A 20678-nucleotide genomic window follows, 5' to 3' on the forward strand; every position below is an offset into this window, starting at 1 on the left:
ACGTGAACTCACTGGGGGAGAGTCAGAAGGTTCAGCTGGGAAAACATAACTGCTCCTGTCTGTGGCCAGTCTGTTACTGAAGTTAAAACAGTAAAGAATTATGATTTCATAGGGTACTGTCCTTCAGACTAAATGGACCCGTTTAATTAGATACATACTTTGTCCATCTGTAATTTGTATGCTTCGAATTGAAATCAGAATTGATGTTTTGCAATGGCACGATGATGTATATAATGAGGCTATTGATGGAAATACATCTCTCCCTCTTCCAAAGGTCTCTTGGAACTTCTATAAATGAAGTAAGACAGAATTTGCAGTACTGCTTTAAAAATCTTTAAAGTTGCTCAGTCAGCTTTCAGCCACAGATTGCAGAATTTCAAGTTCAACTGTCAAGTGCTCTGCAGTTCAAGTGAAGTCCTCTTTGTGGTTCTTGACCGGAACCAGACGGACTGAGACACTGAGAGGACAAAAGTCCATCGTCCCTTTCTTCTCTGAAATGAAAGGAGTTCACAAACTCCAGGAATAAAAATCAGCAGAACAGAAAACCAGAAATGAACAAATCAAATATCTGCCCTGCACAAGAAAGGCACTGTTTCTTTCCGGGGAGATAGAATGACCAGACAGACGTTGATATCTGTATTGTCGTTCATTATTTAACATGGATGCCATACCAGCACACTTTGCCCATATGTCCATTTTCCTATATTTTTTTTTCTCTCCTCCACGTTATTTCACAGTTCTGATTTGGCAAAGCAGTGCAGCTGCTGAAATTCCTGACTTGTAACAAAAGTTTCTCCAGAAGGAATTGGCCACAATTATATTATATAAGCAGATATGCCTGAATGAAAAATGTATGTCTTTCAGTGTGACCTTTTTCATTACTATTATAATTTTACCCTTGCTATTACACTAAGGTCAAAAGATTTAAATGGTTACAGGCTGGTCCTGAAAGTGAGTTTTATATTTAGTACTCAGGAACAGGGTGTTTTACATTAATTCTATCAAATACTCCATACACAATATGACCCAAAGGTCATTCTTAATTTAAGCATCATGTCTGCAAAAGAGAAAAATATCTTTGAGGATAAAGATCCAATGTGATTTTGAATTAATTTAGTGGATACAAAACTATATAACATTCTGGTTACTGATTACATCTTAAATCATGAGAAACATCTTAATTTCAAAGTTAATGGAAATTCACAAAATATTTCAGAACGTATTGCAAAATAAAACTTGATTAAAATGTCTAGACTATATGCTTAACCCCCCAGTGTCTGAATCAAACTCCTTTGGACTGTAAAACTAACCAGAAAAGCTGTGAAGTTACTTTGCCAAAATACCCAAAATGTGTAACTGAACAGACAGGGGGTGCGGTGGCGCAGTGGGTTGGACCATAGTCCTGCTTTCCAGTGGGTCTCGGGTTTGAGTCCCGCTTGGGGTGCCTTGCGGCGGACTGGCGTCCCGTCCTGGGTGTGTCCCCTTCCCCCCTCCGGCCTTACGCCCTGTGTTGCCGGGTAGGCTCCGGTTCCCCGTGACCCCATATGGGACAAGCGGTTCTGAAAATGTGTGTGTGTGTGTGTGTGTGTGTGAACAGACAGCTGTACCTTTCAAAACTAACCCCCTTCCATATTTTTCACATGTAATACTAATGGAAGAAATGAAATGTTTCACACAAATGAAATAAACTTTGTGAGCTTCTTCATAAACTATACTGCACAAAACACATACTACTATAATTACTGCACACTAGTCTCTGGATTCATCTTTAGTATTACGGCAAGTTTAACCTAAATATTCATATTCTCTGGGAGAAACATGATTGTCTTGCAGTATTGCAATTGTAAAGCACTGGTGCATTTCATCTTCTCTACGAAAACTTGTATAGCAGAGATCTTATTTTAACCAGTGTGAGGACCCCTACAGGTCAGTGCTTTACATTTGAAAAATAAAAAGACAAACAGGAACTATTATTGAAAAAAGAAATTAACATTATTGTTTAAAGTCAAGGGGGTGCGGTGGCGCAGTGGCGCAGTGGGTTGAACCGCAGTCCTGCTCCTCGGGTGGGTCTGGGGTTCGAGTCCCGCTTGGGGTGCCTTGCGACAGACTGGCGTCCCGTCCTGGGTGTGTCCCCTCCCCCTCCGGCCTTACGCCCTGTGTTACCGGGTAGGCTCCGGTTCCCCGTGACCCCGTATGGGACAAGCGGTTCTGAAAATGTGTGTGTGTGTTTAAAGTCAAGATCACAACAGCAGGTCTCAAGAGATTTGAACCAGAAAAGTCAAGATGTGCAAGTGGCCAGTGATAGAGTGTGTGAGTGAGAGTGTGTGTTCCACTGATATATGGATGAGTGACCCAGTGTAAGTAGTGTATCTAGCAGTGTAAGTCACTTTGGGGAATAATGTGTGTGGGCTGATAACACTACATAGAGTTCGTTGGAAGTCGCTTTGGAGAAAAGCATCTGCTCAATAAATAAATGTAAACGTAAGTGGCCAGTCTCAGTCTACTGAAACCAGGGCTTTCAAAAAAAAAAAAAAGAGAAAGCAAACACTGATGGCATGATAAAATAACAATTTATTTCTTAGCTACAAAATATAATCCTTCATCCCAGGAAAGTTCTCTACAAATAAGAGATTTTATCGTGGTACATTTAACTCCTTGTGACAGTGATATACAAACTATTTTGAAATAATTAATCTGTGAAAAGATGTCACTATTTATAAAAATTCTCTCAAATAAATATCCAAATAAATACAGGAAAAATACAAAAGTATAGATGGAAATCAATGCCATTGACAAACATTTATTTGTACCTTATCTGTATTACAGTGACATCTGAAGTAAAACTTTTTAAATTAAGAACATTAGTGCATTAATATTGCTTTTTTGGAAAAGATTAATTTTAAAAGATTTCCCTTCTTTTTACTACTTACAAACCATCTTTTTGACTCATTCAGTGTGAGTCATTCCAGTGTCAACTTCATCTGGAATGAAAATCTGTTCAGATTTTCGAATTCATTCCATTTTGTCAAGTAAAGTAGTTGATTCCAGTGAATGGGGTGCTGAAGGGAGTCAAGGCCTCAAGTTCAACCAATTTGTATTGACCTCACTCTGAACCAGATGAGTCGCTCACATCAGCTCGGCCTCGTCATCATCCTCAGAGCCGGATGGACCTTGCCGCACCTCTGCATACCACTTGTTGGTCAGCGTCTTCATCTGAATGCGGCCGTGCAGCAGGTCCTGTGAAAACGAGCGACCGTGAGTTCGTGCTCTGTGCCTGGAAGAGAATCAGCAGAGAACCGCAGACTGCCTACTCAGGTGTTCTAAGTCCAAACCTATTCTGAGATGTACAGGAGTGCAGCCTATACAATTCATTTACACTGTTCAATTGTTCAGTTCAATTTTAGTCTGAATAATTTAGTCCCCTTCTTGAGAAAGAACCAAGAAACAGATGAGGGCCAGGACACAAAATATGCGCAGTGAAACCACACAGGTTGATCTGGTGCTGAATGATGGCTGCTGGTTCAAAGCAACTCCATCAGAGCCAATTCACCTGATTTTGCTGTATAGAGATACGGAAAAAAAATCAAGGGTACAAGTCGGGGGTGAAAGCGCCTGAATAAGGAAGGAGTCCATGGGAGGTTTAGGGCGGAGAGGGTGCAAGGATAGGAGGGAAACTTGTGGACAGCAGGAAGTTGTGGGAGACACTGCAAACAGACTTCACCTCCTGGGTGAGTCTGCGGGTGAAGAAGGGATTGAGGTATTTGGCATCCAGCCACATGAAGCCCTTCAGGTCCTGTCGCTGGTAGATCTGAGCCTCATACTCCTCCTCCGTGAGCTCCGACAGGTGTTCAGACTCAACAGCGTTACCCTGGGCACAACAGAGGAACACGAGTGTAACCCTGAACCCCGAAGGGACAATAATTACACAACACAGACATCAGAAGGCTACAGAAGTGTGGGACCACATCAGTGGAGGATCACTAACTCATTGCCACTGATTTCCTACCCCATGCAGCAATTACTCGGTCTTCAACAGTCTGCGATAGGAGGAAGTTCCTGGAAAAAAAAATCCAGTCCAGTTCCTAAGTATCTGCTGTGATGTGTTGTGTGTTTCATAAACGTGTAAAGAGGCAGGCCAGGAAATGACTGACGTCAGACCCAAAAAAAAAAAAAAAAAAAGTCACACTGAAATGCTTCTCACGTAGATTACATCCATGTGAAAGGTCCTTGCCTGGTCAAAGGATTTCAACATTTCTTCTGACAAAAACACTTTAAATACAGCCAGAGAAATGAAAGGAGCTTTTCAAAGAACTCATCTTCAAAGTGTTTCTGACTTGTGTTCGAAGACACCTGAATAATGTGATGCTCTTGCCATGCGCATTGATGGTTCAGTTCCAATTAGGAAAATTAGCTTGTCACCATGCTCATGCTCTAACAGCCTTAAGAAGTAGTCTTTCTCCCTGCACAAAGTTTGAATTTTTGTTTACCTTGGCTGTAAAAAACAAACTCAAATAAGCTTTGAATCTTGGGCCAGGTATCCCACCTGCCAAACAGCAACATATTAGTTTGAAAACTGCATTCTGTTTTACTTATGTGCAGTTTTCACTTTTTTCCCCTCTCTCCAGGCTTGTAATCCGGAGATGTTAAGATTACTGACGTTGTATCATTGCTCACCATCTTCTCTGTCTTGCTCAAGTTGATGTCTTTGCGGCTCTTGCGACGTGACTGGCTCTCCTCAATGTCCATCAACCGGATGAGGGGCATGGTGCCTCCGCCCAGCAGGAGGATGGTGAAGAGCACAATGACAATGGTGGTGGTGCCGATGAGCTGACGCTTCTCCATGGGCTCCAGTCCCAGGTGGAGACTCAAGGCATAGGGAATGGCTCCACGGAGGCCTGTGAGTGACCAGTGGCATTTAGAGGAAGGAGTCAAGGCACACAAAGAGGGACAGAAAACACCCACCAATACAGTCATCTGAGGTGAACTTAAACTTGTAATTTAACTGATGCCTCTGTCCAACTTAACTAACAAAACTTGAGTTAAGATTTATACATTTGTTTACACAGAAAGGCATTTTTACTTTAACCACCATAATTTAGGGTCAGTACCTTGGTCAATGGTACTACAGTAAGAGTGAAACTCAAATCGTGGTCTTTTCATTGCAAAGCAACAGCAGTAACCACTATGTTACCCACTGCCAAATGGAAAAGAGTCAAATTTAACTGGTCTTGGGGGGGAAAAAAATAACTGCAAAAGCACTGATTAAAAAAAATAACTTGGAGCAAAAAAAAAAAAAAAGAAACACAGTACAAAAAAATGTAGTAATGAAATAATGTGACAATGCCTAGCCAAAATGAGAAAGGCTAGAATAACGATGATGGAACAATGTCAGCGCTTAGATTTGTTGAGCAGCATACAGCAATGGTGCAGTATCATTTGGCCTTCGGGTTTAAAAAGCAGAGCATGAGTACTTGAGTTCTTACCACTGAACCACATGATGAACATCATCTTGGGAGTTATCTTATGATCCCGGAAGAAGTTGAGAAGGAAGGAGAGAGGGAAAATGTTCACAGCGCGACCCAGGAGTACCAGGACCTACATGGAGAGCAGCAGATTAACTGCAAGATCACACACCATACATCACGCAACCTTATCTCCTAAGCATGAGCCTTCTTGTCAGTAAAAAAACTGCAGTACTTACAATGCACCAGATGACGAAGGAAAACTCAAATTTGTGGGGGAAGCTGAAAATGGAGAGGCCCAGGAAGGCAAACACACATGTTTCTGCAGGGGAGACCAACAACAGATCTCTGATGAGCAGGACTACAAAGGAGGAATGAACACACAGGTCTCCACACATCTCAGAGAGTAACACCAGCAGGCACTATTTGAGTTCCCACAGATCAGTTGACTAAATAAGTAATAGCATCCCTGATGCAAGTTAAGCAAATAAAAAGTCATTACACACGTTGCGCATATCAACATTACACATCTGCAAAATTGTACAAATATGAAGAGTAACTCGAAAAGTGTCCATGATAATCATTTCGATGCACAGATCACTGCAGATACTTTTTGATTTACTTGAGGGAGACCACATGGAACGGGAGGTGAGAGCACGAGGTACTTGTGAGGGAGAGCAGACGGGAGAGGGGGCTGGTGAAGGCACAGAGCGTGAGAAGAGCATGAGAGGGAAGAAGAGTGAAGAGATGAAAGTGTTTGGAGTAGAACAGTTACAGTTGTAGAAGTCAAAGTAGAGAAGAGGAGGGTGAGATACCCCTATGACTAGATAGTAAAATGAAGGATGAGGGGGAGAGAGAAAGAGTGACACACGTACCACACATGAAGGCCACAGTCCGCAGAGTCTGCTGCATCAGGACCTGAGTGACAGGCGACAAGTTGTGGTGGGTATAGTGTGACATCACGATCCCTGAGAACAGGATGGCCATGATGCCTGGACATGGAGGACACAGTGAGCACAAACATGTACAATTCATAACCACATATCTCACAGGTTCAAAACCAAAAACTTCTGTGGTGAATTCTTCAACCCCATCTCCAGCAGGTCTGGACTTTGTAGGCTTTTCTTTCATTTTCCAGCTACTCCAGGCCATTAAGTTCAATAAGGCTATTGTGGATTTGTGTCGAAAGAACACGAGAAGGCAAGGTGGCCCTCTATAGGCAGGACTGGACAGCTGCTAACTGGGATCAACTGACACACAAGACCATACGTTACAGGAAGGTAAGAGGGCACCTTCTGCATGGACTAACCAGACAGTTTGATCCCCTCTGCCAGTCCGTATGGCAGGTAAGCAAAGATGATCATCATCCCAAATTCCAGGGAGGGCGTCTTTCTCAGATCAAAGTGTTTCAGGCACTGAAGTCAGGTGTAGTTAAGGAATTCAGGAACTCACTGTGCTTTTTTGCTTATCTTTTTTCCTTCAACATACGCCCTAATGTAAAAGGCCTTTCTAATCTTTTCGAGCACATAGTGGCACACGTCAAACAGCCTTCAGACAGATTGAAGACAGTCTTGTGTCATTCGTTCCTCACATCGTGGTTCTGACTGTATCACACACACTGAGGTTAGTGTCACACTTTAAAGGTTCTATCTCTTTAGCTCTGTACATTTTGTTCTCTAGTGCAGACAGTGAGACTAACACCCAGTGACATTTTCACACACCTTTGATGAGATTTTACACTGACTTCAACTTTATTCCTAACTCCATCAGAGTGAAACTCTGAAACACAAAACTGTACAACCAGCAATTTCTTTTTCACATTTGTAGCTTTTTTAAGCTGAATGAACTTACAGAAATACAGAAGGAATATAATTTTGGGAGGATGTTGCTAAAATATTTTTTCACACATAATACGCTGTCCTATGCTGTATTCCATAATTTTCCTATTCGTCCTCATGCTTCCTTTCTCAAACACAAGTGCATAATGACAACCCTTCACACAGCAAGCATGAGACACAGAAGGAGGGGATACAATAGCAGATATGAGGCCTGTGAGGGTGCCCAGGGCTGCAGAGCCAAAGAACATCTTGAGGAAGTATCCAAGAGCCTGCAAGAAGGTCTCCCAGCCTGTTACCGTGGAGTTGTCTGATCGAGCAAAGCCCTCGGCCGTGCTGCCAAAACAAAAAACAGTCAATCAGTCAGTCAGTTTGTGAAAAACTGAAGATGAAGAGATCTGTCTGACAGGACATGCAACTTACATCACTCAATATATAATCAGTGACCATGAAATAGTATATTAGACCATGACCATATTTAGTCTTTTTTCTCCAAAGCTACTTACAATGTTAAGGTTACAGTTATTACAGTTACATGCTTACAATGATTTACCCAGTTATAGAGCTAGGTAATTTTACTGGGGCAATTTTAGGGTAAGTGCCTTGTTCAAGGGTACTACAGCTGGAGGTGGGGATCAAACCTGCAATCTTTGGATCCAAATGCAGCAACTCACACACACACATTTTCAGAACCGCTTGTCCCATACGGGGTCGCGGGGGGCAGCAACTCTAACCGATTATAAGGACATTAACTTTTCTAATCGAATACATCCTCCAGCCTCTAAATGCAATACTGCAATCTGTCCTCAGGGGGCGACAAAATACTACCGCAACATCTGAATGAGCCACAGTTTCCACCTTAGCTTTTAAAAAGCTGTTTTCAAGAGCAACAAGTGAGTTAGCTTTGTCCCAAGTTTTACTGAAGGTGCACTGAGGAGGTTCAGACACAGTGGCAACTCAGCTGGGCTTACTTCAATACTCATGCCACTGCAAAAAATGCCATACACAGCTAGCTCCCACCACAAACATGACCTCAAGGCCACCTGACGTTTTCTAGGAACTCGTTGGCCAAGCCCCTTGACAGGTGCTGTGTTTGGATATCCAATATTTATCAGATACAAACACTGCAGCAGTTAACATGGAGGGTGTCCGGAATCTCCCAGTGCACAGCTGCTATTGTTAGAAGTCACGTCAAAGAAAGGGAGCAGGTGAATTGAAGGGGCATTCCAACCACTCCTGTAAAACCTGTCGCTCAACTGCCAGTATCAGTTGTCTCACACTGAGAGCAAGACAGGAAAAACTGTAAAACGAAGCCTTTCACTAAAACTGCATGCACTGAAATTTACTTAATATAAAAACAACATTCTATCCTGTGAGGTCTGTATACTACTGAGGTACTTGCAATTATTTACCCACTGCCCAAACGTACTACAGTAGGAGCAGGGATTTGAACCCAGGTCCTTCAAATGCAAGGCAACAGCTCTATCTACTGTGCCACCCGCTGCCTAATGGTGAACAAACAGCACCTACAATCAGCGAGATCCATCAATCTTGGAACTACGAGTCCATTGCGCATTTTAGAATGTTGTCCCATATGGTAAAGAATCCCTTATGAATAGGCAAAGATCAGAAAAAAGTTGAAAGATGTGTCAATTTTATTAAGAATTCACTGAAACGCACCCATGTAACCACCTAAGACAGGTATGCATTTCCCATTAGAAGCAAACAAGTACAAAGGGCTGCCAGTGCACAAGAATAACCTTTCCCTTGGTTTTTCTGCTGCGGCAGCTCAAAAGCCCAACTCAGCGACATATATATGAGGAAGCAGTAATGAAAACACATGAAACAAGTGTAACAGTCCTTCCTCAAGGAAGTGTCCGCATTTGTTAGCTATGTGTCTGTGCAGCAAATACCTAATAAAGATCTTTATTTCATCATGGAACGTGGGCACAATTACACTGAAACCATGAATCTGGTGACTAAGGCATGTCAACGTCATAGTTTAGTCAGCAGATCGGAAGTTTCAAAGAGGGGAAGGGTGAAACCTAGGATCTTGCTTGGACAGGAGACCAAGGTGGTGTGGAATTACCACGTACTTGGTGAGCACGATGGAGACTGCGTCATTGAGGATGCTCTCCCCGAACACCAGCATGTTCAACACGGGGTCGACATTCAGGGCATTGAAGATGGCTATGGTGGCCACTGGATCCACAGCGGAGATGAGGGAGCCAAAGGCAAAACTGCAGGTGGCAGGAGGAGAACGCACAGGATCAAAATGAGAAGGGGAAAAAAACGGGCATATTAAAGAGAACGGACTATTAAATGTCTGCATCACAGCCACATTGTGAATTAGTTCTGAAAATGCCTTCCGCATTTCCACACCGTTATCTCATCTGCAGCTGAAAACACCCACAGTTTGCTGCCTGCATGTCTGTGGAGGAGCTAAGCTCCAGGAAGTGGTCTGGTGCCCCCACCAAAACGAGAGCTTGGAGAGGAGGGCTGGAAGATGCCATTGTGAGAACCAAGGTTGAGGAACCCTTTCACATCATTAATGGGAACACAGCTCTATTCAACAGGGACCATAGACTCCTAGAGATGTCACCCATGGGGATCATAAGTAATTAAAATGGGTTCTCCCACACCTAAAGCTTTACGTGAATTCACTCGCACACACAAAGGCTGGTAGGCCTTTGCTATCATAACATCTCATCTGGTCTTAGTGAAGAAAACAACCTTAAGTCAACAGAAAGATGACAACAACATGTGAATGGTATTTAAACAGCCTGGGACTGTGAATCAAGAGAGAAAAATGGTGGGGGTGGGGGATAAGTCTCACCTGTCTGTCATGGTCATCTTGTAAATCACATCAGCCTGTATGAAAAATGCATCATTGTCAAGTCCTCAAAAACACAATTAGTAATACCAAATCAAACAGATACACGGAAAAGAGAGAAAACAAGCTGCAGATGATTCGCACCTGGCCCAGGAAATAGATGCCCCCTCCAACGATAAAGGCGGAAATGGCCGTCCCAATCACAGCAAACAGGGTTATTGAGCCAATATTCTGGAAGAAGTTTCCCTGGAACAGAGGAAGTGAGAGTTTCAAAAAGGTGAGAAAAACATTAAGGAACATTGTTTCTAGTGACATGTAACGCATTTATGACTTTTACTTGTGGAACTAGATGCACTCAAAAGATAAAGCCACAGAAAGCTAGATCGTGGTTGAAGAAGCAGTTAAGTAACACTGACTTGTGACTAAAACATAGCAGGTGTACAATTTCATTTTAATTGCTTTCCAGCTACAATAAAACACCCAGCAGCACGCAATGGGTGGGGGGAGGATCACTTTTGACAAAAGCACATTAATAATGTAAATTTCATTGTCATCAGAAACAAGAATCTCACCTTGTGTAAAGAATACCCGGACTCAAAAATGATCGGCGGTAACAGGAGAAGGAAGAACATATTTGGCCGGAACATCTCCTCTTCCTTTCAGTGAGACGAAAAGAAATATCATTTACTACTTATTAAATAGTACTAAACTTGTTGTTAGCTTTCTAGAGCCTTGCATTTAAGGACAGTGAAAGCAATATTCTAATAATATTGCTAATAAGCAAATATTCTTCATACAATCTTAATATTATTCAACCATTAGCAGTTCTGCATACTAATGCCTAAGTACTAAAAATTCCTACATAGTTGGGACAGCAGGTGGAGTAGTAGTTAAGAGTCATTGTCTTGTAATGAAAGGATCCAAGTTTAACTCCACAATCCTTCTGTAGTGCCCTCAATCAAGGTACTTCTGCTTTCTTGTACTAAATATTTGTGAATTTATTTACTGAGCAGTTAACAGGCCCCCAAAATCTAATTTGTTTTTCAAACCCAGACCAAAAGCAATCGGGGCTTATTAGGTACTTTTCTGAACAAGGCACTGGACATGAACTGTGTAAATAAATATCATCCCACTGTTTAAACATGAACAGATAAATGTAAACCTATAGACCATGCACTGTAGGTAGCGCTTAATATGACGACAACAGAATAACATGATGGGTTGCTCAGTTTTCAGAGGTGCCCTTTGTCCCTGACCACCTGCTTCCAGTAAAGCACACATATTCTCAAGTATGTGGCCCATCTGGAGGCCTTCTGTGAGTCATGGCATTCCGGAAATCTGCTGTCAAAACAATGCTGAAAGTGATCCAGATCCAGATCCTGCTGACGATCTGCTCCACCCTCCACATGTCCCTTCCCCTCTCTTCTGACACATCAGGCTTATGTTGTCTGGCTTATATCACTGAGATGTGATGCAAGTTTGGTCATTTCTGGGATGAGCCGAGGACCAATTAGCAGGCAGTGTCTCCCGTTATTGGCCTGGTGACTCAGCCCAGTGCCCTCCACCCAATAGCGCTCCAGCAGCCCAGCCCTGAAACAGCATTCACTTCTGAACAGGAAAAAGCTTGCAAAGAATGTTAATTAAAGCCTCGGGGTCAAAAGGAAAAGAAGTAAAGGGGGAAAAAAATAGCAAGGGGCACGGAGAAAGAAGTGTCAACTAGCACGTAGGAGTTCTCAGACATCTCCTGCAAAAATAAGGCGACAATAACAATAAGATGGAGCTTCAGTGCTGTACTGAAGCGCAAAAAACACCAAAACGAAGCACAGTCAGCCACTCAGTGTAAAGAAGGGGAATCTGTCAATAATGTACTGAGATGCTACTGAGCAGCAAACACGCAGGGTCTGATAACAAAGAACTAACAGGGGCTTCCAGAAGGGCAGGAAGCAATGACCAGAATGCTGAGGACACACTGTCCAAGAGTGCAGCACTTCTCAAGACAAAGACACTGAGTCATACAGGGGCGAGGCCTAAATCAAAGGCCTTACCTTCCAATTTGCTAGCTCCTGAGACTCTATGATCTTTATAAAACCTCCCATTAGAATGCCTGAAAAAAAGAGAGGAAAAAATAAGCCAAAGAATATGACTACCGTTTAGGGGATATACGTTACACTTTTGTCAACTGAAAAGAGTGCTGAAGCTTCTCCACCTGAGAACCAAAAAAGATCAGTTTGCAAAAGGACATATAATTGGGTTAGACTATAATACCTTTTAAAACATTCCTGATCATCATTAACAGACATGTAGTTTCATGCTTTGACAAAATTTCCCATAAGGGATGGGGTTGGGACACATTCATCTTGCAAAGAAATGTTCAAGGACAAAGAACTCTAGTCGTGGCTTTTATACTAACAGTGTGATTCTTGCATTTTTTTTTTGTTATACACTCATCGTTGGTCACAGAGAATATGTGCTGTGGAAGAAAGCAAGAACTCTTGCAACAAATTAAGTAAAATATTTTATTGGTTACTCAAGGCTCATCCAAAGCAAGACACAGTGTACCACCAATGACAGAAAGTCACAAAGTGCTTCCCTGTACTATCCGAAGAAGACCAGTATTTATGTCAAGACCACATGTCTACTGCATGGTCGGTGCTCATTCACCAATAAAGCTTGTGACAGAAACAAACAATCCCATGTGGTGTCAGAAAAATAAGAGCATGACCTGTGTCTAATTGTGTCAGTCATAAATCCCTTAAAGAAGGAGAGGGGCACTGAGACGTTAAAAATAAGGGGACATTCTAATTCAAAACTAGAAGAACGAGGTGCGCAGCCGGCAGCCGATAGCACACTGGTTAGAGCTGCTGCCTTTGGATTTGAAGGTTGCCAGTTCTATTGTTATAGTTCCCTTGAGCAAGGTACTTACTCTAAATCACTCCAGCTGTATAAATGGCTTAACATTGTAAGCTGCTTTGGAGGAAAGTGTCAGCTAAATGAATGAATGTAAATGTACACAGCACAGAAGCCAAGAAGTTGTTTATCATGTTTCTCATTCCAGATAAAGATACTATACCGTAATTAATCAGACTCAGGCTTCAACCCAGAGGGGTTTTCTACAGTCGGTTATTTTACAAAGCATTCCTGTACCTTTGACGTGATCACTTCTCTCGAGTTGCTGTAGGTATGTGTTTAAGGTGAGATGTGAAAACTGGGTAACTTGCTAAGACTAAATTTGAAGAAAAAGAAAATCAGAGGACAAAATATTTTCTTGAAGATGGCTTTGCAATAAGAACTCTAGCGGATTTTTTTCTACACCTGTCTTTGCTGCAAAGCTGTGAACTTGTTCTGTGTTCATGAGAAAAATGTTGCACCTGCATTAATTTGGCAGAAACCTCTAAAGATACAAATTTAACAATTTCATATTGAGAACATCACGCCCCTGAAAATATGTTATAGTAATATGCCCAGAAAGCTCCCTGTTCACACAACTGTCTTCTCAAAAACACAACGTATCCTGAAAACACAGGATTGAAAAAACAGCAATCAGTGTAATTACAGGGTATGAGGATCCAAGGGAGTGGATCTGTTACTTACCCAATGAGACAACCGCAACACTCTCAGGCAAGAAATGCAACTTAAACTTAATAAGCAGGTGCACCAATATGATGCAGATACCTAAAGGGAAACAGTCAGCAGAAACATTTAGTAAAAATGATTGCAGCACTCAAATTCCAAATGGAAAACACAGACAAGCAGAATTACCACATTTTTCTGTTAGACTTACATATGTCTCTTAGTGGATTCATTTCACTGAAAATGTTTTAATCACTTATTTACAATGTAAACTGTTCTGAACTGAAAAACACACCATAGCAGCTTTCAGGAATTAATACATTTGTTAGTTATCATACAACCTGGAGTGAAAGCAAAGCGACCCACAAGTGTCCTACATCTTCGCTAGGAAGACATGTGAGCTGGGTCCCTTCTCAAACTTAATAACCAAATGCTTTGAAGGGGAAAAAACTAGTCTCCATTATGTGTACTCACAGGCTTGACAGGTACTGTATATTACTACTTTATGACAATTTATTGTTAGATAAATCTTAAGAAAATCAAGATTAAAATTATAAGCAAGCAACAGAATCATGGTGATTCATAAAGGAGTCGTGACACTAATCTTTCCAGAGGATGTTAGATTACATGAATGGAACATTATGACTCATAAAGTAAATAGTTATCTCAGACCTGGCGCAGCTGCAGTGTTACAGTTGCTTAGTGTGCTGAGCAACAGATGTCAGGTGAATGATGATGACATGGGTTACTAGGGGGTTAATAAAGTGAAAATACTAAAGGTCAACAGCAGAGGTAGTAAGAGAGAGCCAGTGTCAGTGATACCAGCACAAACATCAAGCCATGGACGAGAAAGATTTAAAAAAGATTTCAGTGAAGTGCTTCTTTTTTTCATCAATGGACAAATCTAACAGGCAAAAAATAATAGTAAAATGGAAACAGTATGCAGAAAGATGGTATGAACAAGCCATGCATTGCATGCACTCATCCAATGATATGCCTCAAACTATGGATCTAGATGCAAACGGACATGTACCTTTAGCTCTGAGTTGTAGAGAAAAAAAACGTAACGTATATACAGTAGAAGTGAAAAGTGTGAGTCCATTTGCCGGAAACCTGTTTTCTCACAGGCTGTTTGAACAGGAAACCATATGACATGACACGTCTTCTCAGCCCTTCTGCAGAAATTCCTAGAGATGCAGGACATTTGTGTGTTACTTTGCTTTTGCTCTTCTGTCCAGTTACAAGTTATTACCCAGGGTGCCCATGAGTATTGTCACTGGTACTGTATCTGTTTTCCCCATGTACACCTTAAAAAACTGAAACATTAAGTGTAAAAAGCAATGCGTTTTATTTTTACAGGCATAATCCATTATCTGGGTTGGCTCATCATAATTCTAGAGTACCTTATGCATTACTATCATGTGTATATACCTTAATTTTACCCAGGTATTCCAGGAGTAAACAGTATACATTGGAATGGAAATTCTTCCATTATGTATGATTATAAATTTATTTTACATGTTGGTAAAATAATTGACATCCATAATCCTGCAAGTAAACGAGATCAACCCCAAACCTTCTTGAGCTGCGTGTGATGATTATTCATCGTCACACATACATGTGATTACAGTCATCAGCAGACTACCTAGTAGGTGCAATTAGTTGTTCAATCCATTTACTCCATAAAAAACAGGAGTCTACATGAAAAACATCACGCACCTTGACTATCTGGCCAAACATTTTTAATCGAACAAATTCAAAGAAAGTATTACCTTTACATTATAAGGCCAGCGCTCACAGAAGCAACAATATCTTTGTTATTTTTATGTTTACAATTAAAAAAACTAAGAATCCAATACTTTTTGTGTTTACAATAAAAAATTAAAACTCAAATGTAGTTACCCCTGTGAGGGCTGGCCTTGCAAGAAATGATTTCAGATTCTTTTGGAGCCTTCAGCACAGGGTTGTAGATTTTTTCCCCCCCACACATTTGTGGTGATCATGTATTCCACCCTCTATTTAATCGGACAAATTCCAATATGCCACATATGTATTAGTCACCATTTTCACACAGAAGTGTCTGCAGTGTAGCAGCATGACAGTATGGCTACACAAAAGGTTATCCATCCAGCACTCACTGCACATGTACCGCGATACAATATGACTGCCCTTGGGTGGACTTGAACCGCAAGTTAGGAGCGCAAGGACATAATACTTCCAAAGCTTTAATATTAATCCACATAGGCCATGATGTTCAATGTGTGAGTGTATGCTGCAAAAGTGTATAGTTTCATTCTCTTTGTAGTTGGGGACCAGTCGTGCCCACTCACCAATAACCAGCAAGCTGAAGAATATTGTCATTCCACTGGACTGCTCTTCCTCCTGGGCTTTGACCCCTGTCTGCACTGGCAGGATGGGCTTTGGGGTTGGAGGAGCAGGGGTTGTTGCCTTGGCAACCACAGTGGTGGCATGGTGCGAATCATTGCTGGGAAACTCTGTATCATTCAGCCGGCTATGTAAAGGTAAACAGCGACAAACAAGTCTTAAACACCACGTTTTACATTTCTGTTTGTTGCTCATTACAAAAATTGTTACCATTCATTGCTATCATTTTATTCATTTAGCAAACCCTTTCCTCAATACAACAATTTGTAGTAAACATAAGAGCATTTCCAGAATGAAAGAGCTTCAGATACAGACACACGATTGCTGAAGCAGTCAGTTTGTCCGATACCACTGTTTTTACCTCAACAAATTGCACGAGTAGCTGCCTATAGGCGATAGTTAGGAGATATGATAAGATGATCGTGACAGGCAGCATGAGTCAAATTTGTGAAGCAGATAGCAGAAAAGGAGCAAAGTAGGTTTGAAAGAGAAGGGTATTGAGAATCTTCCTGAATCATGAATGGGATTCAGCATTTCTGAGGTACAGAGGGAGCTCATTCCACCATATTGGAGCCAAAACCAAGAACCTACGGACTTTAGATTTCGGATCACTCGTGAGCAGAAAAGAATCGGATCCTGTAGGTATCAGAATGCAGATGCTTGACAGCTTTGTAGGCTGTGACCAGAGGGAGACCACAAGGAGAGTTTAGTGAATCCTTATTTTTTTTTCTAAAAATTCCAGCAGCTTGTGGTTGAAGCTCGTCTCGACATTTTGAACCAGAAATAAAGGTGGTCAAGCTGCTGAATGCACTGGTTAACTGCAGGAATTTGCGTGAGGGATTCGGCTGCTGGGTTTTGAACACACACAGCTCTTGCCGGTCGCCAACTTGAGCACCTCAGGTTGTTCTCAACAGGGCTTTTCTGGTAAAAAAAAAACCTCCTCTGCCGTTTGACAACAGCAGTCTCCAAAGCTGCATATCACGTCGATGGCCAAAAAAAAAAAAGCCTTGTTGTATGTAAGGGTTCCACATGAATCTGCCAAGACCAGTGGGAAGAAGTGTCCTATTCAGGACTCTCGCCATGCAGCTGAAGGTTAAGGGTTCGAATTCAGTCCCACCGTAGTACTATGTTTCATCAGGGTACTTACACTGTCACTGACTGAACTGATATGATACAGTGGTGGGAATATCGTGTGGTATAAATAAACGATAATCATGATAGACACATCGGACAAAGTACTAGGCATAAGTTAATAATAAAACCCCTCCGTCTCTATTTGTGCGCGTTTTCCCTCACAAGAATCAATCGTCCTGTGCTGCTGTCGTGAATTGAGATTTGCAGGCGGGAAAATACAGCGCGCGGCAGCAACACCTCCAGCCACTCTGCTGCTGGAACTTCTCGTCTCGCCGGTTACTTCACATCTGGACGCAAACTATCTGATTACTACACTGTACTAATATTACTATTAGCAGTGGTGTCACTTGGTGTAAATGATTCAGAAAGCGAGGCACGGTTCTTGTCGTTGCGAAAAGCACACGTCACTCTTGAACTCGCTCGTGCGGAGCCAAGCCCACCTGCTCGTGTCGTCCGGGTGACCGTCCGCGAGCCTCACGTCGGTCCCGGGCTGCGCTCGCGCGTCGCCTCCTGTGCGTTCCCGACCCCTGCCTTCGTTTTCACTCACATCTCTATGCGGTGACTCCTGATCGTTAAACTGCTCTGCCGCGAATTGCGTTAGAAGCAATAAAAAAACGCATAGCAGCGATTCGCACTTGATGGCCCACATTTTCATTTAAAAAAAAAAAATTAAACTGTTTCTGAATTATTATATCTTGACTCCATTTCTTATACCTATGCAAGTTAGGTTCCTAGCGAAATCCACATTTCCTGAATGACGAATTCCTCTGCAGTGAAGGGAATTGTAGTATATGTTTAGTCACCCTCATTTGATTGTCTCGGATTTTCTGTATGTCACGATTCTAATACAAATTGAAACATGATTGTGAACAAGTAATATTTTTACAAATAACATAAACTGACTGGCCACTATTAAAGGCTCTAAGTAACAGCCAACGAATTAATTATTTTGGACTACATTACCCATGAAGCACTGTACAAACAGGGCTATTATGATTGGCGCCGGGGTTTGTCGTTTTATTGACTTTGCACCGTATACGGAAAAGCTTACGTCTTGAGAATGTCGTCACATTTATATCACGTTAGAATCTTTTCGTCGTATTTTTCAGTACAGTTAGAAAATCAGAGTTACTTGTATGCATGTACGTTGCAACTTTCCATCATCGTAAAATCAGTAATCCAAATAATATTCACTGGTGTCTTCAATGAAGAAATCAAGAAGTCGTCGTTGTTTTTACAACATCATAGTTTATTCTAATTTTTCTGTGTACATAATTTGTGTATATGTATGTCGGCGGCACTAGTATTAGCTGATGAATTTTATACCGAATATGCCGTCAAAGCAAATAATTTGCGATATTTCCTGTCGTTAGGGATTGCATAGTGTAGTGTAGTAGAGAAAATTACGTAACCAGCGAAACCGCCTTCATAAACTCATCGATCTAAGAAATCACTGCTGTATTTACACAATAAGGAGAAATGTATTGCCAACCATTCTTCAGACTCTCACCATCAGTAACTTTTAACGTCAAATCTGCAATTAATACATATAAATAAATTTAAAGTGAGATTTGCAACGAATCGTTCTATAACGGCATCGGAATGGTTATAGCTGATCGGTTGTTGTACCGTCATCCTTAAGGCTTAAGGCAGTGAGTTCATACGGACTCATCTGGATGCTACTGAAACTTATTTGAGTGATAACCCTGACCATGTCACTGATGCGGGCTGTCACACTCACTTGGCAGCACATGGCACCCTTCCCCCCCGCTGTCATCTCCCCCACTCTCTGTACGTATCTCCTTCCCCTACACGGAAAACCCTGGGAAGAAATGACTCTCACACACTCCCATTTTTAAAGAAACAACGAAGGATATGACTCACGCGAACAAATTTTCTTACTGCAACGCTCTACACCGTGACATATCTAGAACACAATCATGTACATGATGATCTGTTGTGCATAACGTACAGTATTATAATAGTTTAACATTAAATCTTCTCAGAGTACAAATACATTTCCTGTTTTTTCCATCTTCATTAACATCATCATCTCTTATTTCAGTTTGGATTCAATCGTTATTCCACTTGAATCCTATTCAAGTCCTTTTAATAGGAATAACTTAATTTGTATTTATTTTATTTATTCATTATGTAATTCTATGATAGGAAATTACGTTACTGAAACACTGAAGTGCCAGGGGAAACATACTAATGTAATGATACATTCATTCTTCAGTGATACAATTAAATGCCACTGTTCCTGCTTGGATCAGGAAAAAATACTGTTCTGTTCAGTTGAATTTGTGGGTTATTTTGTATGTTTAACAAGTTACTCGTGATGGTAGCCCCAATGTCCATTTCCCCGCCCGTACGCTGCCAACATGCGCGTGTAACATGTGACACTTTTGTGGGAGGGATGTGATCATTTAAACACGCTCCCTGCGTTTTTTTGCGTTTTTCCATTTTCCGACACTCCCTAACTAGATGTGAAACGTACAGTGTGTGACTGCGGAGGGAGAACACGCCCCTCGCGCTCCATTCAGCACCGCCGCGCGGACGGACCCTCGATCGCGGTTCCCACCTTGACCCGAGATACATCGTAATTATGAGATTTGGCTGAGACTCTGACAATAACCTTATCACCGCCAACGTCAACCCCATTCGCTGGGGTGGGGTTGTAAAATAAAACTACGATCAGATGTAAGGATTTTTACTGCCGCCACTTGGAGTCGGACTCCGGATCGTTCTCTGCGGTTCCGTGTTTCCATCATCAGCGGTCCGCGCTGCTCGCTCCCCTCGCCCGTCCTGCTGAGCTCGTCTCCGCTCGAACCTGTGCTAAATGAACGCGCTAGTCATTACATCGGTGCCCGGCTTATAAATAAGAAGCAGAAGAAGAAAAGAAAAAAAAACAAAACGATCGCGTTTCTTTCTCCTATAATGCCGAGACATTTGCGATTCCCGAGAAGGTCATTCCTGGGGCTCTTATTCCTCTTCTCTCTGTCCACGTCCGCGCTCTACTTCATCTACTCCGCACCTGGCATCGGTGAGTCCTTCTCTGCTCCATCTCGCCTGTGCGGCGCGATCGAACCGCAGCGCGCGAGCGCGAGCGCGGACGCGGGCGCGCGTCCCTTCCGCGCCTGTTATAATAATTCTTGTACCGTACTATACAGTCGTGGTTATATGCTACATATATTTGCATCGGTCTTTATGTAATCTACATATATATATATATATATATATATAGTGTATGTGGAATGCATCAGTACTGTTTTTGCGCGCAGGATAATAATTGCTGCTGCCGCGATAATAACCATGATTTCACCAGTTTGTGTGTTTGACCGTGGACATTTCTAGCACTGGTCTGAACAAGGCATGATCATGACCGTGACGGCTGTATTGATGCATGGATGGCATTTTTTATTACTATTATTGGCTACATTTCCGGAACCCCCCCAC

General features: G+C 41.9%; 2 protein-coding genes across 2 annotated transcripts in view; one reads left to right on the top strand and one right to left on the bottom strand.

Annotated features, from left to right (window-relative positions):
- Positions 1 to 2551: 2551 nt before the first annotated feature.
- slc9a8 (solute carrier family 9 member 8) lies at positions 2552 to 17974 on the bottom strand. Its single transcript, XM_018756764.2, has 16 exons — positions 17660 to 17974; positions 16031 to 16212; positions 13722 to 13802; positions 12176 to 12234; positions 10703 to 10786; positions 10275 to 10376; positions 10134 to 10168; positions 9394 to 9537; positions 7495 to 7633; positions 6772 to 6877; positions 6338 to 6454; positions 5702 to 5784; positions 5484 to 5595; positions 4675 to 4895; positions 3722 to 3868; positions 2552 to 3237 (listed from the first exon to the last, which is right to left on the bottom strand). The coding sequence occupies exons 1-16, from the start codon at positions 17872 to 17874 to the stop codon at positions 3127 to 3129; spliced, it is 1938 nt and encodes a 645-aa protein (XP_018612280.2). The 5' UTR covers positions 17875 to 17974; the 3' UTR covers positions 2552 to 3126.
- Positions 17975 to 19700: 1726 nt separating this feature from the next.
- The window catches only part of b4galt5 (UDP-Gal:betaGlcNAc beta 1,4- galactosyltransferase, polypeptide 5), a 28807-nt gene continuing 27829 nt past the window's right edge, over positions 19701 to 20678 (top strand). Inside the window, exon 1 of the mRNA XM_018756739.2 lies at positions 19701 to 20265. Within this exon, the coding sequence (XP_018612255.1) occupies positions 20160 to 20265 (106 nt within the window). The 5' untranslated portion in view covers positions 19701 to 20159. The remainder of the gene's footprint in view (positions 20266 to 20678) is intronic.

The sequence above is a fragment of the Scleropages formosus genome, chromosome 2 (genome assembly GCF_900964775.1).
Source record: "Scleropages formosus chromosome 2, fSclFor1.1, whole genome shotgun sequence".
Taxonomy (NCBI): domain Eukaryota; kingdom Metazoa; phylum Chordata; class Actinopteri; order Osteoglossiformes; family Osteoglossidae; genus Scleropages; species Scleropages formosus.

What these genes read in the sequence shown, in the direction of transcription:
- slc9a8 (XM_018756764.2), bottom strand. Translation starts at nt 17,874, where the DNA reads ATGAAAATGTGGGCCATCAAGTGCGAATCGCTGCTATGCGTTTTTTTA. An exon ending in GACTGTGGCCTTCATGTGTG is followed by an intron (nt 5,785 to 6,337) that starts GTACGTGTGTCA and finishes TCTCCCCTGCAG; the next exon opens with AAACATGTGTGTTTGCCTTC. An exon ending in TGAGCAAGACAGAGAAGATG is followed by an intron (nt 3,869 to 4,674) that starts GTGAGCAATGAT and finishes TGTTGTGCCCAG; the next exon opens with GGTAACGCTGTTGAGTCTGA.